The 26711-nt window shown below is 42.6% G+C and overlaps 1 protein-coding gene across 1 annotated transcript; it reads right to left on the reverse strand.

Moving 5' to 3' along the window:
* Positions 1-10163: 10163 nt before the first annotated feature.
* On the reverse strand, positions 10164-26560 carry RWDD1 (RWD domain containing 1). The gene is made up of 7 exons (XM_054022481.1): positions 26405-26560; positions 23798-23863; positions 21747-21877; positions 17950-18093; positions 16198-16330; positions 14080-14142; positions 10164-11149 (listed from the first exon to the last, which is right to left on the reverse strand). The coding sequence occupies exons 1-7, from the start codon at positions 26475-26477 to the stop codon at positions 11037-11039; spliced, it is 723 nt and encodes a 240-aa protein (XP_053878456.1). The 5' UTR covers positions 26478-26560; the 3' UTR covers positions 10164-11036.
* Between the last annotated feature and the right edge of the window lie 151 nt (positions 26561-26711).

Here is a 26711-nt window from a genome sequence, read left to right on the forward strand (position 1 = left end):
CTATCCTTCAGGACAAAAATTTCAGTACAATATAAACAAAACAGATCCCTTTTTGATAGGAAAATGTATATTAACAAAAACAGCAAACTGAATGACAGTACAGAAATAGCATTTTTAGGGACTGGCATGAGAACAGAATATCTTTTGCAGCTAAAAGTGCTGTGTAATACATTGTCTTTGAGTTATTTACTTGTACAAGTGTCTGGTATTGTTAGGCACCAATATTGCTTTAACGAATTATCTAACTTCACAGAATCCATGTAAATGGGCACTTAAAGTCAGCGCTACTCAAGGAGCACACCACAAAGTCCAGTGCTTTCTATGAGCTATGACTTAGTCCTTGTGCACAACCAGAGTAATGAGGCTGCATTCCAATTAATTTTGTAGCTGGAAATTTTGTTCACACCATCTTATTATTTCTGATGCTCTCTCTCATATTTCCCTGTTTAATATGTTTCTCCCAGTCCCTCTTGTCTAGTAACATGAGTTCAGCAAAATAGGAGGGAGGGAGAGGAAGTTTATTTTCTCTCAAGAGTTTTCTTTGATTTTATTTTTGGCTGCTATATTTTATAAGGTTCTTCACCTGTAAATCAGTGGTATCATGCCACATATGTGCCAGTGGAGCACATTGGTTACATCCCTTCCAACAGAAAATAGAGAGAGAATGAAATGGGAATAAAATAACCTTCTAGAGGATTTCACCTCATATGTCTGGTACAGTAATTGAGTTGGAACAGGTTTTAGGAAATCTCCATGTAGTTTACCAGATTAAGTGAATTGATATCCAGGTCTCTCTCTTTAAGGCTTTCCAATAATAGATGTCTTTTTTTGTGGTATACAACTAACAAAGAAGAGTAGGTATGTGGGGAAAAAAGCCCTTGTTAGTGTCATTAGACAACATACAAGGCTCAATAAGAATAATTGCACATGCGAGTTCAGTGACATGACTTAGGTCTGGCCTACACGACAGAGTTAGGTCGGTAGCTTATGCAGAGGCCCTGACATCCTGAGTGCTTGACCCCCACTCCATTAGGTTCACCGGGGGAAGGAGATCAAAGCCCTGAGGTAAGTGGGGAAGTGGGATACTGTGAGGAAGCACGAGCAGGAGAGCGCAAGAGGGGAGGACTCCTGCCTCATACTGAGAAAGCAGGATGATCAGTGAGTTATCTTAAGTGCCTATACACAAATGCAAGAAGCCTCGGAAACAAGCAGGGAGAACTAGAAGTCCTGGCACAGTCAAGGAATTATGATGTGATTGGAATAAAAGAGACTTGGTGGGATAACTTACATGACTGGAGTACTGTCATGGATGGATATAAACTGTTCAGGAAAGACAGGCAGGGCAGAAAAGGTTGGGGAGTTGCATTGTATGTAAGAGAGGAGTATGACTGCTCAGAGCTCCGGTATGAAACTGCAGAAAAACCTGAGAGACTCTGGATTAAGTTTAGAAGTGTGAGCAACAAGGGTGATATCGTGGTGGGAGTCTGCTATAGACCACCAGACCAGGGGGATGAGATAGACGAGTCTTTCTTCCGGCAACTAACAGAAGTTACTAGATCACAGGCCCTGGTTCTCATGGGAGACTTCAAACACACTGATATCTGCTGGGAGGGAAATACAGTGGTGTACAGACAATCCAGGAAGTTTTTGGAAAGCATAGGGGACAATTTCCTGGTGCAAGTACTGGAGGAACCAACTAGGGGCAGAGCTCTTCTTGACCTGCTGCTCGCAAACAGGGAAGAATTAGTAGGGGAAGCAAAAGTGGATGGGAACCTCGGAGGCAGTGACCATGAGATGGTCGAGTTCAGGATCCTGACACAAGGAAGAAAGGAGAGTAGCAGAATACGGACCCTAGACTTCAGAAAAGCAGACTTTGACTCCCTCAGGGAACTGATGGGCAGGATCCCCTGGGAGAATAACATGAGGGGGAAAGGAGTCCAGGAGAGCTGGCTGTATTTTAAAGAATCCTTATTGAGGTTGCAGAAACAAACCATCCTGGTGTTTAGAAAGAATAGGATATATGACAGGCGACCAGCTTGGCTTAACAGTGAAATCCTTGCTGATCTTAAACACAAAAAAGAAGCTTATAAGAAGTGGAAGATTGGACAAATGACCAGGGAGGAGTATAAAAATATTGCTCAGGCATGCAGGAGTGAAATCAGGAAGGCCAAATCACACTTGGAGTTGCAGCTAGCAAGAGATGTTAGGAGTAGCAAAAAGGGTTTCTTCAGGTGTTAGCAATAAGAAGAAAGTCAAGGAAAGTGTTGGCCCCTTACTGAATGAGGGAGGCAACCTAGTGACAGAGGACGTGGAAAAAGCTAATGTACTTAATGCTTTTTTTGCCTCTGTCTTCTCGAACAAGGTCAGCTCCCAGACTACTGCACTGGGCACCACAGCATGGAGAGGAGGTAACCAGCCCTCTGTGGAGAAAGAAGTGGTTCAGGACTATTTAGAAAAGCTGGACAAGCACAAGTCCATGAGGGCGGATGTGATTGCAGAGCCATTGGCCATTATCTTTGAAAACTCCTGGCGGTCAGGGGAGATCCTGAATGACTGGAAAAAGGCTAATGTAGTGCCCATCTTTAAAAAAGGGAAGGAGGAGGATCCAGGGAACTACAGGCCAGTCAGCCTCACCTCAGTCCCTGGAAAAATCATGGAGCAGGTCCTCAAGGAATCAGTTCTGAAGCACTTAGAGGAGAGGAAAGTGATCAGGAACAGTCAGCATGGATTCATCAAGGACAAGTCATGCCTGTCTAACCTAATTGCCTTCTATGATGACATAAATGTCTCCGTGGATAAGGGGAAAGCAGTGGACGTGTTATTCCTTGACTTTAGCAAAGTTTTTGATATGATCTCTCACAGTATTCTTGCTGGCAAGTTAAAGAAATATGGGCTGGATGAATGAACTATAAGGTGGACAGAAAGCTGGCTAGATCGTCGGGCTCAATGGGTAGTGATCAATGGCTCCATGTTTAGTTGGCAGCTAGTATCAAGCAGAGTGCCCCAAGGGTCGATCCTGGAGCCGGTTTTGTTCAATATTTTCATTAATGATCTGGAGGATGGCATAGACTGCACCCTCAGCAAGTTTGCAGATGACACTAAACTGGGAGGAGTGGTAGATAGGCAGGAGGGTAGGGATAGGATACAGAGGGACCTAGACAAATTAGAGGATTGGGCCAAAAGAAATCTGATGAGGTTCAACAAGGACAAGTGCAGAGTCCTGCGCTTAGGATGGAAGAATCCCATTCACTGTTACAGACTAGGGACCAAATGGGTAGGAAGCAGTTCTGCAGAAAAGGACCTAGGGGTTACAGTGGACGAGAAGCTGGATATAAGTCAACAGTGTGCCCTTGTTGCCAAGAAGACTAACAGCATTTTGGGGCATTGCCAGCAGATTGAGGGACGTGGTCATTCCCCTCTATTTGACATTGGTGAGGCCTCATCTGGAGTACTGTGTCCAGTTTTGAGCCCCACACTACAAGAAGGATGTGGAAAAATTGGAGAGTCCAGTGGAGAGCAACAAAAATGATTAGGGGGCTGGAGCACATGACTTATGAGGAGAGGCTGAGGGAACTGGGATTGTTTAGTCTGCAGAAGAGAAGAATGGCGGGGGGGGGGGATTTGATAGCTGCTTTCAACTACCTGAAAGGGGGTTCCAAAGAGGATGGATCTAGACTGTTCTCAGTGCTACCAGGTGACAGAACAAGGAGTAATGGTCTCAAGTTGCAGTAGGGGAGGTTTAGGTTGGATATTAGGAAAAACTTCTTCACTAGGAAGGTGGTGAAACACTGGAATGGGTTACCTAGGAAGGTGGTGGAATCTCCTTCCTTAGAGGTTTTTAAGATCAGGCTTGACAAAGCCCTGGCTGGGATGATTTAGTTGCGGATTGGTCCTGCTTTGAGCAGGGGGTTGGACTAGATGACCTCCTGAGGTTACTGCAAAAGGGCTGGTCTAGGGTGGTCACTCATATGCAGGAGTTCAAGAGTTATAACCTTTCTACAAATCTCAAATTCTAGCACTGATATGTTGAATGGCCAGCCAGCTGCAACAATTGTACATGTATACAAACCTGTTTCTCCCTTAACTTTTCCATCCACCTCTGCTGACACAGCAGGAACTATGAACTACCAGTTAAAAGCTCCATCATGATGCTGATATTGTAAAACAAATGATGGTTTAAATTACATTTACTTTCATCAGTCAACTCTTTAACACACACTGTTGTTGTGACTTCTTTGTTGGACAACCACACACACAAAAAAAGCATTTCAGGATCAAATTCCCATGCCACTCAGCTTATTGCCAAAGAACAGTGATGGAAAATATTTCCACTGCATACAATTCACTGCTGAAGCTTATAAGATATTTAATTCATTCACAGATTTACTGATGGAGATGTTTTAGTAATATGTTATATAATAAAATAATATTTACCTTCTCTGCTCTATTTCTGCTGCTCGAAGACACAAGCCCACACTGCTGCCTTCAACTTGAATAGACAAGACTGATATTCACTCCTAGAAAGGGGAGAATACTTTCTTTACAGCTGGTGTGCAACTTGATTGGAGTTTTATGTTGCTATGTTTTTTTTCTTTTCTTTTAAGCTCTTCCAACCTTTGACCACTAGTGAAAGATTACCAAACAGGGTAGTTCTTAGAAACATGAAACGAATTCAAAATGTCTGAATAAAAACATGGTAATATGACCCAAATTCCCTGAGTATGTCTGAATTAAATAACTCAACAGTAAAACTATTCAAATTATAGTATAGTAGTTTTCACTTTCACTCCAACTTTTTTACCAGCAGCGTGATTAAGGAAGACAGGAAAAATGCCCAATTTCTGCATTTTTTCCCCACGGGTTTGGCATGTCTGCCTGAAATGTCTCTCTTTGAAGTAAACTGCAAAACTCCAATAGTTTTCAGTGGGCACAGGGTTGAGCCTCAGAGGTGTGCTTAGTGCCAGTTTATACACATGCAGAAATTGGGCTTGTTTTTTAGCTTAATTGGCTTGTGAGTTGCTTGTTGGCTAGTAGCTTATTGCTTGTTTGGCTTTTAGCTTGTTGCTTCTTTTTTTTGATTGGCTCCCGGCATATGGGGGCAAGAAGGAGCAAGGGGGTGGAGTGGGAGTCAGGGTTGCACAGCAGGCCCATCACAGTCCCAGACTGCATGCCGGGGAGATCTAGTCACATAGAATGTTAGGGTTTTTAGGGATTGGCTTGTTTTAAAATTGGATTGGCTTAATTTTTGGCCTATTGTGAAAGTTGGGGTGCTTATTTACTACATGAAAGTTGGCAACTGTGATTTCAGACCCCAAATGACAATTTTAACTCCCACTTTCTTTTAGTCTGGAATGCCACTAAAAAGAAGCCATTTACTTAAATCATCTGTAAGACCGGAGAATGTATTTCACATGATCTTACAGAATTGACATGGGAGTGTGTGGTCATAATTAGGTCTTCCAGTCTATTCTAGTTTTTCTGAGCTTTTTCTTTCATTTTCTTGAAATATGGAATTTCTTTGAAGTTCCCAAAAAATAAGATGTGGGTTTTGGGTTTTTTTGTTTTTGTTTTATTCATTTTATTCATAACTGCACTCAAAAACAAAACAATGTAAAACTTTAGTGCCTTCAAGTCCACTCAGTCCTACTTCTTGTTCAGCCAATCGCTAAGAGAAACAAGTTTGTTTACATTTAGGGGAGATAATGCTACCCACTTTTTAATTATGTCACTCAAAAGTGAGAACAGGCATTTGCATGGCACTGTTGTAGCTGGGGTCGCAAAATATGTATGTGCCAGATGCACTAAGGATTCACATGCCTCTTCATGCTTTGGCCATCGTTTCAGAGGACATGCCTCCATCCTGATCATGCTCTTAAAAAAAATAATGCGTTAATTAAATTTGTGACTGAACCCCTTCGGAAGAATTGTATGTCTTCTGCTCTGTTTTACCCGCATTCTGCCATATATTCCATGTTATAGTAGTCTCGGATGATGACCCTGCACAGGTTGTTCGTTTTAAGAACACTTTCACTGAAAATTTGACAAAATGCAAAGAAGGTACCAATGTGAGATTTCTAAAGATAGCTACAGCACTCAACCCAAGGTTTACGAATCTGAAGTACCTTCCAAAATCTGAGAGGGATGAGGTGTGGAGCATGCTTTCAGAAGTCTTAAAAGAGCAACATTCTGATGTGGAAGCTACAGAATCTGAACCACCAAAAAAGAAAATCAACCTTCTGCTGGTGGCAACTGACTCATGATGATGAAAATGAACATGCATCAGTCCGCACTGCTTTGGATTGTTATCGAGCAGAACCCGTCATCAGCATGGACACAAGTCCTCTGGAATGGTGGGCGAAGCATCAAGGGACATACAAATCTTTAGCGAATCTGGCATGTAAATATCTTGCAATGACAGCTACAACAGTGCCATGTGAACGCCTGTTCTCACTTTCAGGTGACACTGTAAACAAGAACCAGACCACATTATCTTCTACAAATGTAAACAAACTTGTTTGAGTGATTGGCTGAACAAGTAGGACTGAGTGGACTTGTAGGCTCTAAAGTTTCACATTGTTTTATTTTTGAATGCTGGGTATTTTTTGTACATAATTCTACATTTGTAAATTCAACTTTCATGATAAAGAGATTGCACTACAGTATTTGTATTAGATGAATTGAAAAATACTATTTCCTTTGTTTTTTAAAGTGCAAATATTCATAATCAAAAATATAGTGAGAACTGTACACTTTGTATTATGTTGAAATTGAAATCAATATATTTGAAAATGTAGAAAACATCCAAAATTATTTAAATAAATGGTATTCTATTAACAGCACGCTTAATCATAATTAATTTTTTTAATCGCTTGACTGCCCTAATGACTACTAAAACCTTTCTAAACAAGTAGTTGAGTCATATGAACAGATCATCTTATTCTGTAACTGTGACCAAAAGCATCCCTGTATTCACACCTTACACACACTATTGTAATTTATTTTTGTACAAAACATCCTTTGTAAGGTATCATCTGGAAACTAATAATTTTCTGGCCAAAAATATCATGTTGAAATGTATGTAGTATCGTCAGATGTTCGTGCATGTGTTCTCTGTGTGCTGCTGCACTGGCTCTGGCCAGATAGATTGGCGCCTGCTGTACTAGCTAACTGCCCAATCAGACCACAAGACTTGGTTTAGTAGCGAAGGCGCCCGGCCAGGTTTATTGTCGACGAAGCACGGTAATAGCACCTGGCAGACTCTACAAGGATACTAGGACATGTATGCTCGTGACAATGGATGCAGCTCAGTCAGTGGTGGGACTTTCCACTGCTCCCTAGTCTGGCCAAAGACATTCCCACTAAGATACATCTTTATACACCAATGCAAACAAATTACATATTGCCCCTGATGTATCAGGGTGCCACTCTCTGACGTATTAGGGTGCCACCCATTACCTTGTAGGTGTTGTTTGATTGAAACATCTCTATCCATCATACTGTCATCTTGACCTTATCCTTAGAATGGGTCAGTGTTTCTGTTATCATTGAGGAATGTGCTGGCATTAAGGTGTTCTGGTACCATCTTTCTGGAATGTGTTTGCGTATATATTCTTATGCCTAGCATTACTTAGGAATATGCATTTCTGCAATATCAGGCCTGTTCTTGCCAGATTCTGTGAGCAGGGCCTGCTTCTTGCTCACAACTTAACTTTGCTTTATATTAGCAAGTTATGACCATTACTTTATTCCAAGCCTCTGCTACAAGGCCTTATGTTTCAGGCCATCTTCTTACTACATGAAGCAACGTTATATGTAAAGTTATAAACCCCCCTTGTATGATACTGTGAGCATGTGTTCAAACCCTCACAGCCCTGCCTTGGCAAAAGTTGTTCAATGGGTTTAACCTACACAACGAAATGTGTTTACCCCAATGTACATAGTAGTAGTAAATAGGGTCCTTGAGACAGCAAGAGGGGGAAATGGCAGGAGATAAGGCAAATCTGCATTTCAGCATACACAGGGAAGAAGAAAAAGCAAGGAGCCACCTTCACCGCCAGACTCCATGTCACCTTCTTTACTGTTTGAATAAACTTTGCTTTAAGGGGTAATCCTTAGAAGAATCCACTGCAAAGGGTGACTGCACTACAAAAGTGAGGGGCAAAAACACCCCCAACGGATGACTCCCTACCTCTGGCTCTCTTTCATCTAAGAAAGACAAAGTAACCACCCCTTTGACTCTGAGGGGAAAACACGACCAGAGAATACGGTCATCTGTGTTGCTGGGAACCTGTGGTAAGGATTTTACCTTGAACCAAGTGTAGCTTGTTAAGTTGTAGCTACTAGAAGGCATTTTGTCTTTATTTCTCTTGTAACCATTTCTGACTTTAATACTTTATACGTGTACTCACTTAAAACCTACCTTGTTAAGATAAAATTAACTTATTCCATTTTTTAACTACTAATTTCATTTTAACAAACTAATTCAGTGCTGTGTTTAAACTGAACTGTTTGATAACTCCAGGAGTCTAGCAAACAGCTGAATTTTGACCCCTTACAGGTGCAAAGGACCTCTAATATCTGAACAGTCCAAAAGAGGGCTGGACAGCTCATAACACATGTTTTGGGGAAAATTTGGGAGTGTGTTGGGGTCACCCTGAAAGTAGTAACCAAAGTTGCTGGAAGTCAGAATGTGGCTGGTCTGCTGCTGACAGGCTGCTGTGGTCAGAGTTGCTGGACCAAGTCTGTAACTATACGTGGACACTCAGAGCGTGACCTGCATGCTGGCAGGTTGGTTGTGGGTGGCCCAGATTGGTAGCTACAACAGTAAAGCACTGTGAGGCACCTATGGTTGCAGGCCAAGCAGTGATGCGAGCCCTCATAGGTCTGAAATGCATCCCAGAATGTGACACTATCATGCTACATAGGATCTTCTGGGCTGAAGGGTCTCATTTCTAAATATGTAACGAAGTTAAATATTTCTAGTTCTCAAAACAAATGTGGCAATAGCAGTAAACACTCTGCATACAAAAAAAAATTAACTTGTTTGAAGCCCTGATAGCTAAAATAGTCATACTAAAAATACATTAAAATTTAAGAGTGCACACACAACCCTTCATCATCTAGAGGCTTGGCAGCCCCTGTTCCCGATTTATTGAGACCTGTCTCTTGAAATTAGCTTTATGCCTAGTTATTGTCTGAACAATCACTCATACACTAACAAGTCATACCTGTACTTAGTTCCTTTCGTACAAAGTATCCCAAACTACTTTATACAAAAGAGCCTCAAGTTATTTTTGAAAAATGTTATATTACATTATGAATATTTTTTCCATCAGAGGGAGAGAGACCATATCTTCATAAACAAGAAGTAAACCTGCTAAAATATTTAGCAACATGGAGATCCTTGGATTTATAACTGATGACCAATAGAAAACATCTATTGCAGCTTGATCTATAACCACAGAGGAGTTACAATGGAATAGTGTCTTCTCCCCTCCCTCCATGTCTCCCTCCACATTTCAGTTATTTATTTTTGCTTCATATCTCTTGCCTTGGTCTATTCACTCTTTCCTCTATTTCTTCATTTAATTTTTTTCCTGTTCCTTTTTATAAGCCAAATACAGCATCCTCCTTACTCTTATACCCACATTGTACCATGCTACATCTTCCTTCCATTAGCAATAGTCTTCCATTTTTCACCTCTCTCCATAGCCTGTGATCTTCCAGCCATCCTACTGCTCTTCTCCTAGATGTACTATTGTGGAACACAAAACAGTGCAGCAAAGCACAGAGCATGCTGATGCCACTGTAATGTCAAGAAAACAGCTGGGCTAATATCTTCGTGTTTGTTCCTGCAGCTTGGCTGGATCTTTTTGCTCTATCTTGTACTAACAGACTTTTCACAATGGTTGGCTTCAACAGTGGTAATGCCAACTGGAGTCACACCTACATAATATGGCACCTTGTAATTACTAAGAGAGACGCAGTATTCTGAACTGTTACTCAAGTTTAACTACAATGGTGTGGTCTTGTACTCTGCTGATTGTAGAAAATAAGTCCCATTAATTAAATTATTATTTTCATAACATTTTCCATAAGGCTAACTACTGCACAAGTTCAAAAGAGAAGTTGCCTTTCAAACAGATCCATCAAACTTTTGAAAATGATTTTAAGGCCTTCATGTCCTTTAGAACTTTATTCCAAATTCTTTGTCTGGATTATGGCCAAAAAGTTAAAATTTGAAAACAAGAGGAATTAAAGGGTTTTCACTGCTCTGGTTTTACCTTTTTTTTAAAAATCGTATCCAAGATGTCAATTTTAAACCCTATGTAATCTGAAATGGCTAAGTTATCGAACCACCTTTATAATGTAGAAACGATTTTATCTTTAACATCAGCAGTGTTATTGGTGCTGCTGTAGTATGGGGAAGAGGAAGGATATCATCTAAAATGGAACTCTGAGGAGGTGGTGTTAAGCTGAAAGGTCACCACCAGTCAGTCTCTCTATAGCCATTAATGAATGAGAATGGTTAGAAGCACCATTAATAAGTTGTATTTGAAGCATTGTAGAGTCCCACAGATAGAGCAGCTTTATAGTAAGCACTCCCCATTTCTTCACCAGAACTTCCACATGTATCTCAGGCTGAAGATAACAGAATAGGTGTTCAGCACACCTTTGTATTGTGGCACATGCAGCATCTGCTCTAGCATCTTTTCATCTTGCATGTCTGATCTCTTCAAGGGCAGTTATTGAGGTGGGAAGGGAGAGAGAACAGATGTATAGGTTTCTAGACTTCATACAGATTAACAATATGCCTAACATTTCACATTTGAAATGTTAAAGTCAATTTATTAATTACGATGAAAGTCATCAGAAGAGTATTCTCCTGAAATTAAAAGAGTTTGGTTTTTTTCCTTCAAAAATGAAAACCAATACATGCTTGGTAGAGCCACAGATGCTGTGGCTTTCCTGACTGCCTCTTTCTCCCTACATGTGTCCACGCATACTAATGACACAGCCAGTTCAGCAAATTCAGTCTAGTCACTATCTAAATCAACAGGGTTGTAATCAGGGTCATCCTCTTCATCGTCCAACTCCAAGTCATCCATTTCCTGGAACAAGGATTCATCCACTTCCACACTGTTTCCAGCTGTAAGAGGGGGGGGGGGGGGGGGGGGAGAAAACAAAATGGTGTTTTATTATGGATTTTTATGGAAACAAGAAAAAGAAAATAAGGGGGTTTTCCTTTCCTACTGCTAGTTCCAAGAGATGGCAATTGTTCTAAATTATCCAATTCATTCTAAGATAAGTGCATCAATTCCTGAAAGCTGCAAGGTCTCTATTGCCCCAATCTTGCAAACACAAGTGTAAGTAAATAAATAAATAAAATCAATGGGATGACGTGTATGAAGTTACTCTATGCTTAAGTGCAAAATATGGGCCTATGGGAATATTAGAAACACAACACCTCAAACACTACATCTAACATAACGCCACACGTCGCTTTCAGGACAGCAACTACTGGAATGTTATTTGAGAACATTTGATCTACAGCAACTTAGAAGAATGCTGGTTAGACCAACATAAGATCTCTCCATATGCCTCAAGCCTCCCTCTTCTCAGTACATCAAGCAACAGTCTAAATTTTTCCAAACGAATTTAGCTCACGAAGCGTTATCAGTTACTTTATACAGAGGGAAAAATTGCAAAGCTATATGAGATTTACAAGGAAGCAACAAAACCTGACAAACTTTTTTCTTTAAAGCCAACCACCCTTTTTCATACATTGAACTCTTGTTATTTGTTACGCACATGAAAAATAAAATTATATTTCAAGGAACTGCTAAGGCTCGACTTATGGAAAAAAAACCATGAAAAATATATTCAAGAGTTCTACATTTAAATCAGTTATGATGTCTAATGGGAAAAGGCGAGCAGATAAAATTCAAACACTTGTACTTACACACACACAAAAACAAAAAAACCCTGTTTCAAAGTTTCAATGGTGGTAATAGCAAGTCGTAGGGCTTGTCTACACTACAGGTTATGTTGGTATAACTTATGTCGCTCAGGGTTTGAATAAGCCACTCCCCCGAGCAACGTTAAGTTACACTGACCTAAGTGCCAGTGTGGACACAGCTACCACCTCTCACAGAGGTTGTTTTATTATTCCGAAAGAAGAGCTCTCTCGGCATAGAACATCTTCACCAGACCCGCTACTGCGACCCAGCCTATGCAGCTGCACCACTTTAGCGCTTCTAGTGTAGACTAGTCCATAGAGATACTGGAAGTGCAGCTTTGTACATTTTCATATTTCCTTCTGACAGCTACGTAAATGACTGATAAAACCTCCAGTATGTCACAGCTGGGTCTGCATGGGACAATGGTGACATCTACTGGCCACTTAAAACAATCCCAAGCTTATACTTCTCACCTGTGCGTATTTCACAGGAGGCCTCTGTTTTCAATTAAAAGGTAATAATATAGAAAAGGTTTGAGATTTAGCCATCCCCTTCCCATTGTGTATTAATGTCAGAGTTACAATATGGCACTCTATTAAAATGGAGTTATTTAAAACTAAACCGCAGTTTCTTACTCATTCTCATGTTGTCATGCACACCTCAGTTGTGCCCATGGTAGAGGACACCAGAGCAACATCCTCATTTAGGGCCAGATCCTGTTCTTACTGAAGTCAGTTGGCGTTTTGTCACTGATAGGAGCAGGACCAAATGCACACTGAATTAGGGCCACTATATGGTTTAAAAGTTAATGCTTTAAAGTAAAGGTCATTTACATGAAAAACAAAACTTGGTGACGACCCGAATGCCTTTAAACATCCGAAGAAGTGGGCTGTAGTCCACGAAAGCTTATGCGATATGCATCCGAAGAAGTGGGCTGTAGTCCACGAAAGCTTATGCTCTAATAAATTTGTTAGTCTCTAAGGTGCCACAAGTACTCCTGTTCTTCTTTTTGCGGATACAGACTAACACGGCTGTTACTCTGAAACTTGTCTTTAAACAAAATGTGCATAGGGGTCTATTCTTCTGCTATAAAGTTGCTGACATCATCATCAACATGGCAGGACCTGCATAAAAACACACTCCCCAATTTGTATTCAGAGTTTTACCGGCCAATATCACTGACAAAAAAAGTTTGTACTGTTTTTTACTTCTGATAGACCTAAAGAGTCAAGAAAGCTAAGAGACAGCTGAATTCTATTGCTTCTTGTGCATCAACTGACTGAGTTAATAAGGCCTTAACTACGTGGGAAAATTATATTGGTTTAACTTAAAACTGGTGTAGAAGAATATATATTTTGCTAATGCTCTTAGTGTTTTGGGTTTGTTTTTTTAAAAAACACTACTTCACAATATTTCTACTAAACAAGTTCTCCCCATATTAAACAAACATTTAAGACAACTTTTAACCACAACTAAGGCTAGGATTTAGTCACGGAGGTGACGACAGTCACAGATTCAGTGACTTTACCGGACCTCTGTGACTTCTATGCTGTCGGAGGCAGGACTGTGCGCCCCTGCCTTTCAACTGGGGCTGACAGGAATCAGAACCCTGCTGCCCCAGTTCCATGGCTTCCACCGTGGCCACACGCCCCAGCCCTGTGGTGTCCCAGGCTTGGCAGGGGCTGCAGCCAGGGCCACACGCCCGAGCCTGGTGGCTGCTGTGGGGCCATGTCCCCCCCCCCCCCCCCCCCCCTCCACTGTGACCGGGACTTGGAAGTAGCTGCATTCGGGGCCACACACCCTATCCTGCAGCTGCGGCCAGCTCCAGAGCAGGTGCTGTGTCCCCCCCATGGCTGCGACCCCACTGCGGCCGCTGGGACTCCATTCCTCCCCTCTACCTAGCTCTGTCCTCCCAGTTATTTTTAGTAAAGTCACGGACAGGTCATGGATTCCGTGAATTTCTGTTTATTGCCCGTGACCTGTCCGTGACTTTTACTAAAAATAACTGCGACAAAATCTTAGCCTTAACCGTAACTAAGCTACACAATTTGAAGTTTAGTCAGATTTCTAATCAAATCTTTCAATAGTGCAAATAACAGGGGAAAAAACAGAAGTTTACCTTCTTCTAAGAACTGAATGTCAGACGTGTCAAGATTATGATCGGTTTCAAATAGTTGTTTTCCTAAAAGGAATAATAAGTATTAAAATTAGCGATCGCTTGGAATGTAGTTACTAAAATCATGTAACATGAAATTTTGTAAGAGTATTTTAGAATTTTGATATTTAAATAACATCAAAGTAAGATTTGATAATTTATGTTCCCTTGGCATTTTGTTCAGATTATACTTGGACCAGTTAATTCTTTGCCTATCTTGTTTATTAAATTTTAAGCTTTCTGGGCAGGTGTTGTCCATCTCTCTGGGATTCCTTCCCTTACAGGTGAGACAGGCCCTGAAAAAGAGCTCCATACAAGAATTAATGCAGCCTCAGGTGAAACCAATGCTGAGATAAGGGATACACCACCACTGTTTCCTCTGGTTTTGCCTGCAGCCTGGAGGCCACACACAATGCTCCTGAAGTGTCAAGGAAGAAAGAATATGGTGCTGTGGATCCATCACATCTATGCACAACAGGTCAGACTGTTGTCTCCATGCACTGACTTAGGCCAATCAGGCCCATGTTTGTTGCATTCAGCATGTATTTGATTCCCCTTCCTACCATGTGTCCATGTAAAGTAAAATGGAACCTTTTATAAAAATGGATATGAATCTTTCCATGCCCACATTACCTATCTTCTGAGAATTTAATGGAATTCATTTTATACTGATTCTACAATCTACTCAAAAACCATTTAACGTGCTTAATGTTCATATTAAATTGCTTAAGACATCTATATTTGTATTGCTACTACACATGGCTTCTGAAAACATGTCAGATTTAGCAAAATCCTTTCAAACATACATTTCCATAAATTTAGCCTCAAATTAAAAAAAAAAAAAACACATATCCTCACAAGTTACATGAGGAGAAGCTCTGCGTGGCTCGAAAGCTTGTCTCTCTCACCAACTGATGTTGGTCAAGTAAAAGATATTACCTCACCCATCCTGTCTCTTGAATATCCTGGGACTGACATGGCTACAACTACACTGCAAAAAACTCTGACACTGCAGGGGCCAAATCCAGAGGTTCTTATTCAGCCAAACTCCCATCCAAGTCAATACCTCAGGATCTGAAGCCACATCTCTGATATCTATCTATTCCACACAAGCTACACCATTAGTATTTGCTTTGTTGGCACAACCCTGGTTCGCTTCATGCGCAAGCAAATTGGCTTAAACACAATGAAAATGATGCATTTCAGCTATGCGGGAGGCCAGCCAGCAGAAAGTCTATATATGGTCTTCACCCTTTCTATGCCACGGAGCCAAGCTCTGCAGCATTGCCCTGATTTTAAACATGGAGAGAATACTTTCAGTGGGCCAGCATGGCCCTAAAAAGAGAAGATATGGATCTACGAGGCTGTAATCCCATTGGAGGGAAGGGGTCCAATGACAGGCCATAATCACTACTCCTCTCCAGAGGTAGTTGCTGCAGCCACAACCAACCTGTGCAGTTGTCTGGGGGTGAAGATTTCCTCCTCCATAGACAGTTCCTACAGGTAACTCAGGCTTTGCCCATTTGATATCAATTTTGCCCCCTTATGGCATATGGGCAGACTAAATCAAATTATACGCACAGTAAGAATATTGCACCACCACCAAACCCTGCTTCTCAACCTCTCAGAGCACAAGAGATTGTGTCTTCTTTATATTGGTTACCTGTCTCATGCATTAACAAATATATCACCTATTTTGTAGTAATGAACCAGAAACAATTGTGGAGCTGGAAATCTATATGTTCCAGTTCAATACAGACTATCCTACCGTAGCACTCTCCATTTTCCTCCCCTTTCCAATTTTCCTCACCATTCCTTGATGCTGTGAATGGGTTTCATGTGAGAAATGGAAACATTTAGGATTCACACTTGCTCCAACATAAATGCTCAAGCCTCCTTTCTAAGGCACAACAGTAAGACACTAACACTCAATTTACAAGATAAATCTTCCCTGTTAACAATCAGACGACTGGCGTCTGACAAATCTTTTAGTATAAAAATTAAAATTCTTGGACATGATTTCATTATCTGACACACTGGTCTGATAAGTTGGCAAACTTGGAGAAAATTGTAAAGTCATACCACTTAATTTATTTTTGCCTGATTGCTCTTCTTCTTTCATCTTTTTTCTTTTAATTTCTAGGAGCTCTGCATCAAACTTTGCTTTCCAGCTTAGGAAATTCTCGATTGTAACAGGAGTGCCATGGAAACATAGCTGCAAAAGAAAAAAAATTAAGAGCTCAGTGGCAAAGCAAAGAGTAAAGATTAATATTCTCTTTACGGTTGAAATTATTGTATACCAAGAAGCAGTAACTACTAGGCACCAATTTTAACTAGGTTTCTTACAGCAAATTAACCACACTACAGTAAGACCAAGTGAAAAGTGTGACATTCTTGTTTCTTTTTACATGTGGCTTGCAAATTTATTCACAGAAAACTACTGTAGAAAATCCCTGTTTTGATTTGGATCTATAATGTAATACCAATAAGATAGAGCAGCATATGCACAGGTGGGTAGTGCACCTTATTAGTGGTTTAAGGTCAAGTCACAATGAACAAGGGGCGGGTACGTGAGTGGCAAGGATGGACAGAGATGCTTTGTGTATGAATATTTGCTATTAAAATTCCTAAAACCACAGAACAAGTTTATATTTGATATCTGTACCACGGGGGGGGGGGGGGGGGGGGGGGGGGGGGGGAGCGGTGTGAAATATGCGACCAGCAAGACTCCTCCTCTATCATGGAGGGAGAGGAGAATAATTGTTCCTTCCACCACCACCCTCATGTGGAAACTACATAGTGACCCTGCTGTGCAATCACATTCCTCCTCCATACTATGGGGCTTCCACAGTGCTTTGTGCTTGTAAAAGCCCACAGCCAAACCTCATAATGTGGGATTTCAGAAATGCAGTGCATTCTGAGATGTAAATACCAGGGAAACACCAAAGAGCATGAGTGTGTGAACAGACCTATAGTGACGGGATCCCAACTGAAGGGATATTGAGTCCTACAGCCCTCTAGCTGCTACTGAAAGAAGTGAAAACTCAGTGGTGGAATTTCTTCTAACGCATCTTGGGAGAATGGAAAGAGCTACTTAGTGGTGGCAAAGAAATACCAGGCTACAGTGAATAGGCTACTGGATCTGGCTGACACTAGAGGTTGAGCCATCCAACTTCCTTTCCATCAAGTCAATCGACCGAGACAGAGGAATGGAGTTATCCCCCTTCTTGGTGGCATTCATGTTATAAAGGAGGGAGAGGAGGCATCAGAAAACTGTACAGGGTGTTCAAACCTTCAACAGCCAGCCACAGTGCCCCAGGGACTGTTCAACATCTGAGAACAGTATGAGGGTAATGCAATATACTCTAGCCCCTTCTGCTCCTTATCCCTTCCTTCCACTTAAAATGAAAGCCACACGGAGGATGGCATACAGCTGGTTAACGCCAGCTCTGCACTAAATGGGCACTCATTTCAAGGAAGAATATTTGGCTAGAGGGATAATGTCAGTGTCCACTCTCTGTGCTATTTGGGGGTCCAAAGGGAGTGGAGTGGTTAGAGGACATGCCCCAAGCTTTTAAAGCAGTGCCAGAAGCTATTATGCATTCAGTAAATACCAGAAAGGTTCAACCTGGAAAGTGCAATATTTATGATTTATTAAATCAATGAAGTTGTGCTCAATGTGTGGCTACATCTGAACTTTTAAATATTGTTTTTGGTTCTGCTAGTTGTGTGTGTCTGGGACAATTCTACTACTAGCCAATCCTACAGCAACTACAGCAGCTTTAGGAAGGAAAACCAGAACATTGTTAGTTGAAAATGGAATACTTCACCCACCTTTTCTGCCTCCTCTGCTTCTCTTTCCTTCTGTTTCTTTTCCTCCTCTCGTCTTGTTTTTATTTGATCCACTATTTCATTTAATTTCTCTTGTACAGCTGACATTAGAGTGAAGATCATTACCATCCCCAAGTTCTCTTCTGCCTGCAACATAAAAGGCAGCACCCTCAGGCAATTCACCAGGCAAACTCATTGTGGACAGAGAGGTTACACCTTCCACCTGTCTGGAAAGTGTTTATGCTTAGCCCTGTAGGAATGCAAGTTTCATTGCTGAATTGCCTTGCACCAGTTTTGGAAATTGAGTCAAATTTATTTCATTGGGTTTAAGCCACTTAAAATGATCCCAGGTGAAAGAGGAGGGAAGAGTAGCAAAACATCAGCACTGTTCTCTCAGGTCACTATTAGGAATGTAAATAGGGTTTAAAAATAGTAACCATTAAACCTATTAAAATTCTATTGTTTAAACGATTAACCGTTAAGGAGTTCACATAGGCGGGGAACTAAGAGTGCAGGGGGTGCTGCAGCACTCCCATGTTTTACGTGGGATCCCCCTGCCGGGACCTTGGGCCAGCAGCAGGACCCCGGGTGAGGGGCCGGGAGCGGAGTTTAATCATTAACCGAAACCGTTAAGACTGATGCTTACTGGTTAACCGGTTAAACTTTTACATCCCTAATCACTATCTTCACAACAGGTTATTAATCCCATCTGAAGGTGATACAGAGTGCTTCTAATTAACCAAAAAACCTGAAAATGTTTGTTAAATTAAATAATTTTAAAGCAGGTGGGGACGGAACTCCCTAGTGATGAATTCCTAGAGTCATTCTGGGTATGTCTACACTGCAGTTCAAAGCAAGCCTTCCAGCCCAGAAGACTGACTTGTGCTAACGGAGCTTGAGCCAGCACAGTAAAGATAGTGAAGTGGACACTAGCTCTGGAGGAGACTCAGGTTAGTAGCTCGAGCTCAGACCCAGGGGGTTGGGTGGACTTGAGAGCCCAAGCTGTAACTTCCGTACTGTTATTTTTAGCAGGCTCACTCTCAGCTGCAGGGTAGACACTCACAGGTGCTTACTAATTACCCGCACAAGTCAATACGGTAGGTAAGGCCTCATCTCAGCACCGTGTCCCCAGTCCTCACTGCTGTTACCAGTCCTACGAGAAGCATGCATACTAGGATCAGTCAGCTAGCTCACAGTTAGTAGCCAGATCTTGTCTTGATTTTAGTTTCTTTCTTAAGTGCCTTAATACTTCCTTATACTCTAGTTGTCCAAAGACCTAGTGAGTTTTCCTTTATTTTGGAAGTCTTAATATCAGGCAACTTACACAAAACTGTTAAATACAATCAAAGGCATCTGTGCTAAGCAAAAGTTATGGTGCGAGAGAGGTGTTAAACAATTTATTTAGAGTTTTGTTGTTGTGTTTGTGAACCCTAACATAGGAGCCAAGTTAACCCTACTTTGTCATCCTCAGAGTTTAAGGCCAGAAGGAACCATCAGATCATCTTGTTTGATCTCCTGGACATCACAGGCCACGAACACCCACACACTAAACCCAACAGCCAAAATTAAACCAAAGAATTACAGCCCACAGTAGACTAAACTATTATGTGCCACTGGCAGAGAATAGGAGGGACCAGTGCTCGAGACCTCTGCAATGGCAGGGTATTCATTAAATGAAATATACCCAGATGATCCTAGCAAGCTACCTGCACCTATGACGCAAAGGAAGGCAAAAAACTCCAATGTCACTGCCCATCTGACTTGGGGGGAAATTCTTTCCCACCCCCACATATGGTGATCAGTTAGACCCTGAGTATGTGAGCAAGAACCAGCCAGCCACCTGAGAGAAAGAATGCTTGATGCCACCTCCAAGCACCAGCCCACCCCATCCAATGTCCCATCTCCAGTCGTGGCCATCTCTGATGCCTCAGAGAAAACGAAAATGAAAAAAATGGGGTGGGGTGGGAAGATATGGGAATCCCTTCCTGATCCCAGCAAGTGACTGGCCGAAGCCCTTGAGCATGAGATTTTAGGAATATCAGACAAGAACCAGAAAGGATTCCCAGGGCTGCAGCTGCCAAGCCCTACCTCCCCACCATCACAAACAACTCTCTCAAACAATCCTATTTGTAAATTTGTCCAGCTCTCTCTTAAAACTAAGTTGTTTGCCCCACATCTCCTATTGGGAGGCTGTTCCAGAACCTCATTTCTCTGCCAGTTAGAAACCTTCTAATTACCAGCCTGAATTTGTTGATGGCCAGTTAATACCCATTTGTTCTTGTGCTAACATATGCTAAAGGACTAAATAGCTCTTCATCCTCCCTGGTGTTTACCCCTTCATGAATTTATAGGGAGCAATCAGATCCCATTGCAGACTTCAGTTTCTTAGGGTATGTCTATACTAGAAACATAAGTCGATCCATCTTAGGTCAACTTTACCCCAGAAATTACTGTGGTGGTGCATGCCAACACTACCCTCCTTGGGTTGGTGGTGTGCGTCCTCACCAGGAGTACTTCCATAAAGAGGGGCAGTGTGGGGAGCTGAAAACCCGGTTTCTTAGCTCTGCTGGCAGCTCCCTGCCGGGCACCTGGCTGCCCCCCAGCAGACTGCTCCACCCCCTCTTAGGGGCAAGAAGCCACTTGGAGCTTCTCGCCCCTAGGGAGCGGGGTCCAGCTGCCCCGATTTCTTGCCCTCCCCTGAAGCCAGGCAGACTTGTCAATATCACGACTCAAGAAGCTGTAAAATTTACAAGGCTGCCCAGCTCCCGGCCAGGCGCAGGCTCCAACAGTCCGGGCTTCTCGGGAGCAGGCTCCCTGCCACCCAGGCTTCTCGCTCCAACTTCCTAGGGGCTCTAGCTGCCCCGCTTTCTTGTCAATTTCAGATTCCTGCTGTGAAACTGACAAGACAGCGAACAGCCACAGCAAGTAATGCAGTTTCTGCACAGACACTGCCTCACCCTAACTACACCGACACAAGCCCTAGGCCTCTCGTGGAGGTGGAGTTATGTTGGTGGTGTAGTAGGGCACTTACATCGTCAAGAGCAAGGCTGTAGCATAGACACTGACATTGTAGCGTAGACCAGGCCACAGGCTAAACAAGCCAAGCTCTTTTAGTCTGCTCTCATAAGATTGGGTATTGGAGGGCCTATCAGCCTAGTAGCTCTTCTTTGTACCTTGTTTAACATGGCCATTTCTGAAGCTTGATCGTGCATCTTTATGTGGCTGAACTATTATTCTTACATAGCATTTAAAAAAATCATCATAATGTTTTGTTTTAAATATACACTACGCAACTTTTTATAATGGTCAAAAAGCAAAGTCTTAGGGTTTGGAAAACTAAACTGAAGTTAATGTCAGAGTCACTCCCCACAGCAGAATGCACAAACCAATTCATAAGACATATGCTCTTCTAAGGGCAGGTCTTCACTACAGGGGGGGGGTCGATTTAAGATACGCAAATTCAGCTATGCGACTAGCGTAGCTGAATTCGACGTATCGGAGCCGACTTACCCCGCTGTGAGGACGGCGGCAAAATTGACCTCCGTGGCTCCCCGTCGACGGCGCTTACTCCTACCTCTGCTGGTGGAGTAAGCGCGTTGATTCGGGGATCGATTGTCGCATCCCGACGAGACGTGATAATTCGATCCCTGAGAGATCGATTTCTACCCGCCGATTCAGGCGGGTAGTGTAGACGTAGCCTAAGTTAGCATCAGAATTTACTGTCCCTAATTCACCTCTCAAACCAATGATTTATGAAATGACATCAATAGAAGAGTCAATATATTCTTAATTTGCCTTACCTGTTGTTCTAGAAGGCTTAATATGTCTGTGACATCATTATCTTCAAGGTTCTCCTGGGAGAATATTTCATAAAGTGGAGTTTCATCTGGATATTTTTCTCCATAGGTAAATTTAAGGGTTGCCTGGACAGCTACGGTACAAAAGGCAATCTTAGTGTGACAGCCTCAAACTTCATAAATATTAACTCTTAATGCTTAGGTTTATATTAGAATAACAATCCTGTTTTGTTTAACAATCCACAACAGGTTTTTAAATAAAAACAGTATTTTAAAAATGGAACTATCACCTTACATACATGCTGTAATTACAACAGTTGGTTTGAATATAATATACGAATCTCTACTCATCATTAACCCTCAAATGTGCTATAAAAGTTACCCACTACACTTGAGATAATTTTTAGCACTTACTAGCTGTTTACATGTGCAATTCCCATTAGAAATAGTAATTAGTCTATGTAATACTCCTCTGAGGTACTGCAGATCAGCAAGCAATATCCCCTTTTAAAGAATAAAGTAAGGCAGAGATGTTGGCGTCACTAGGCATAGCTACCAGGTAACTCAGGGGGGTGGGAGGCCATAAGCGCCGATGAAACCCTCCTGCTCTGGGTCTAAGTGAGCCACAGTAACTCCATCTTGTGAACTTTAACCAACCTCCATGCTAACAGCCTAAATGCTGAAGCCGATTATGTAACGGTCAGCTTTTTTTTAGCAGACAGCTGCAGTTTCGCTCACACTAGCAGAAGCAGTAGTGATAACGAGGGGGAAAAGGGGAGGGAGAGGCCTACTATGTAGGGCTTGCAAGGCCAAAGATAAACATGCGGACAAGAATTTTTCTAACACGCCACACTGTAATGCCTGCTGTAACTGCTGTTGGGAAGGGAGGGGTAGGGAGAGAACAGAACAAAGCTTGGAATATAAAATGGGAAACTTGCTTGTATTTGCTGCACTTGATTTAAGACATGCTGGTCTCCTAGTGCCTATTCAGAGCTCTTGAATAAATTTGGTTTGCTTCTCCACCCTGAAGACGACGCACACCGGGCAACGAACACTGTTGCCCCCTCAGGCCCTCTGGGCCGGCAACAGAGAGATTAAGTGACTTGTCCAGGGCTATAAAGTGGGCCAGCAGCAAATCCAAGATTAGAATTCAGCAGTTCCTTGCTCCCAGTTCTGTGCCAATCTAGTACACCACGCCACCAAAAAGATTTCTTACTCTGAACCATTATATAGCCTATTTGTACCACAATATTTGGTTTATAAATGCCCTAGTCAGCATTCGTACAGTGACCAGAGACTCTGTACTGAGCAGCTAGTTTGTGATACGAAGACATACTGAACTATTATTGTGACTGACTGACAGAGCTTCCTGCAGATCTGAACTGCTATACACTTCAAATCTACACTTTACATAGACTGTCATGTTTGCTGATTAAGGACCTGCTCTTACTGACTTCAACAGAAGCAGGATAACACCCAGCCAACAAACAACTACTAGTGACAGGTTTCAGAGCGGTAGTTGTGTTAGTCTGTATCAGCAAAAGAACGAGGAGTTCTTCTGGCACCTTAGAGACTAACAAATTTTGCCTCTGTATTTTCCACTCCATGCATCTGATGAAGTGGGTTTTAGCCCCCGAAAGCTTATGCCCAAATAAATTCGTTAGTCTCTAAGGTGCCACAAGGACTCCTCATTGTTTTTACATTTCTAGTGGTAACAGTAAGCTATACTTTAAACATCACAAGGAATTGTTCTGATTGGGAAAGTCACAATCTACTGATCAGAACATATTAACAGTGGATTAAGAGTTCTTAAGTAACAGATCTAGGAAAACATAATTGTAAACTATTCTGAAACACCAACTACCGTTGTAGCCCTACCCGATATTCAGAGCCCATTTACAAGAGGACAACCAGATTTCCCACAGCAGGTTATTTCACATTATATCTATTAGAGATAATCCGAAGGACACAGTTTTTGGGGATAATATTTTAAAACAACCAGGCCTTATAATTTCAAAAGTTATAAAGAAAAGTTTTCCCCATGACCAACTTACTTTCATCATTTTCTCCTGCTTCCGATGTCACTGTGATAGTGAAACTTGTTGGGTTTTCTGATAATACTGTTAAAAAAAAGTAAAGAAACAGTAAATAAATGAGAGATTTTTAAAGTCAGATACCTTTTCTTCACTAGCATATTGGTGCTACCTTGTTCCTATTATTTCATTAAACTGGAACATCTTTAGGTCTCTAAGAAGCCTCCAATACATTAATTTTTTTTCTCAAGATTAAGAATTTTCTCTTCTAGATGATGCAATGTCTGCTTTGTTCTTCTGCTATTACAGAGTGTACATGTTGTACCAATCTCACACAAAATATTTGTCCACCAAAAGGATATAGATACAGTGCTAATCTAATTTTGATTAAGTTTTTCTCTGTGAGGATATAGGAGAACAAATCATTAGAGTAAAAGAAGGTTAATATGTCTCTTTATGAATTAATTATATGCATACTGAATACCAGGTGCTTTCTGGGTCTGAATGCATTCACTACCTATTCATTACCAGTCTCACTGATGAGCAGAAGAACCGCAAAGGGTGCATTTCTATCTTTATTACAGGAAGAATATGTATCAACTCTACAGAATAGAAATCAGCTCCTGTTGATATTTTTAAAAAGCCACCAGAAAAGTCCAAAGTACTTTTCAGAGCAAACAGAAATGCTTGGATCCTGCCTCAAAGAATCAGCAATTTAACTTTGGAAGTGATATGACAGGTGAAGGAAATTCACTGCTGACATGAATAATTTAGGTTAATTTAAATTTTATCTCTAAGATCACAAAACAAAGTCCTAACCACCAGTTACACACTTTATGACAGTGGTTCTCAAACTGGGGGTTGGGACCCCCTCAATGGGTTATCAGGTTATTACGTGGGGGGTCGTGAGCTGTCAGCCTCCACCCCAAACCCCGCTTCACCTCCAGCATTTATAATAGTGTTAAATATAAAAAAGTGTTTTTAATTTATAAGGGGGGGCCCATACTCAGAGGCGTGCTGTGTGAAAGGGGTCACCAGTACAAAAGTTTGAGAACCACTGCTTTATGAGGACTATGTAGGGAGCCCCTAGAAGAGCGGCACCACATGGGGGGGTCTCTGACAACTGTGCATAATCTGGGAAGAAGGATGGGCACATGAGACCCACAATTTCGCAGATTAGTGGCTCCAGTTCATTGTACAATTTTTTCAGAGAGGCTGTAGCACATTGCCTGGAGTAATGGCCACGGGGGACTCTATTACAGCCCATGTTCTGGATCTTCACTGGGAAGATAGAGTGAATTTCACCTGATTATTCAGGAGTGTAAGCAAGTGAAAAAAAATTCACCAAAAAGTCTTAAAATCTGACCTAAACCCTGTTGTTGCTGTTGCTGCAAACTGCAATACACTTTTTTCTGGGCTTGAGGAAATCCTAGCAGTGAGAGTTGGCTCAGCTCAAATGGCATTTTACAGCTTTAATCTATGACTTCATTATGTTCAATGATTCTGCATCTTGAATCACTGGTAATAAATTCATATACCTTTGGCTTAACAAGCTAAAATAATTTCAACACAGATTTTAAAAAGCTGAAATAAGCAACAAGACAATTAAATAAGAATCTGAAAAAGAAAGAACCCCACCACTTGCACATTTAATTAAGTATAGAATAAGAAGAGTTCAGTTTTACTGACACTTCCTTTACCCCACAGGTCTTTACAAAGCAATAAGCAAAACTGAATTATTTTGGGGAAGCTCTGTGTCTTGTGTTTTACAAGGGGGCAGATTAGATGATCACAACGCTCCATTCTGGCCTGTGAAACTATGAAAAAAAGCCAGGTAATGGTAATGCAACAAGTAGGGAGGCAAAGTGAGCATCTGCTACCTGGTCAGCAATGCCACATGCCTGGCGAGGATCAGAAAGGAGAAAGGAAAGCTGAGCAGGGCATCAAGTTAACTCATTTTTGTCTTTAATTTCCACCCAAGTGTCCACAAGAGCCCTGCTTGTAAAGGCTCGCCCAAAGGTGCTCTCCCTAGATCTTCGCCCGCATCCTGCTGGAGCAGGGTGAGTTAGGAGTGCTGTGGTCTAGCAGCAACAAGGGGTGTTACAGAAACCAGACTGACACACGACGCGAAAAGCAACTCAAGGTCAGGAAGCTACGGAGGGGCTGGCAGCAGCCCGGGGCTAGTGAGAACTAACCCAGCGCAAGCCAGTTGCTCTGCTCAGCGGGGCAGGTGGCAGAGGAGCCAGCCCGGGCCTACTGCCCCCTACCCCGGGGGAAGCCTAGGGTAACTCCAGAGGACTCCTGCGAGGCTTGTGCCGTATAACCGGCGTATTAAAGAGGACCAGGGCCCCCCGCACCCGTTGGACCCTGTTTGCACCGGCCCGGGTGGGAGAGGGGGGAGCCGCTGCTAGGTGCGTGGCTGCTGCCCCCTGCGCTGCGACCCAAAGCGCAGCTCCGCCACCCCCAGCCCGCGGCTCCCTACCCGGGCACGCAGCCGGGAGGCGCTCGGGGAGCTGCGCGCTGTGCAGACAGGGGGCCCCAGGTCCACCCCAACCCCACTGCAGGGAAGCTTGCGCCAGCCGCCACCTCGCCGGGCCGAGTTCCCCCCCGCGCGGCGCCGCGGCTGACCCGTGAACGAGTCCGGGTAGATGGACTCCAGCGCCTCCCGCTCGTTGCGCTGCTCCTCGCTGTAATCGGTCATGGTCCCGCGCCGCCGGCCATGGAACGCTCCGCCACGGCCCAGCCACCCGGGCGGCCCGCGCAGGCGCACTCTGCTCCGCGCGGCGGCTGCCGGGGCGGCTCCCCAGGCAAGGGGGAGGAGCTGAAGCCGTGACATAGTCATAGCTCTGTTCTCGACCGGGCAGGTCTGAGCTTCCCTAGGCAGGCAGCCACTCCCCTCCACCCTTTGCGGTTTGTCTACACGTGGAGTGACTCC

This window comes from Malaclemys terrapin, chromosome 3, assembly GCF_027887155.1.
Source record: "Malaclemys terrapin pileata isolate rMalTer1 chromosome 3, rMalTer1.hap1, whole genome shotgun sequence".
Lineage (NCBI taxonomy): Eukaryota > Metazoa > Chordata > Testudines > Emydidae > Malaclemys > Malaclemys terrapin.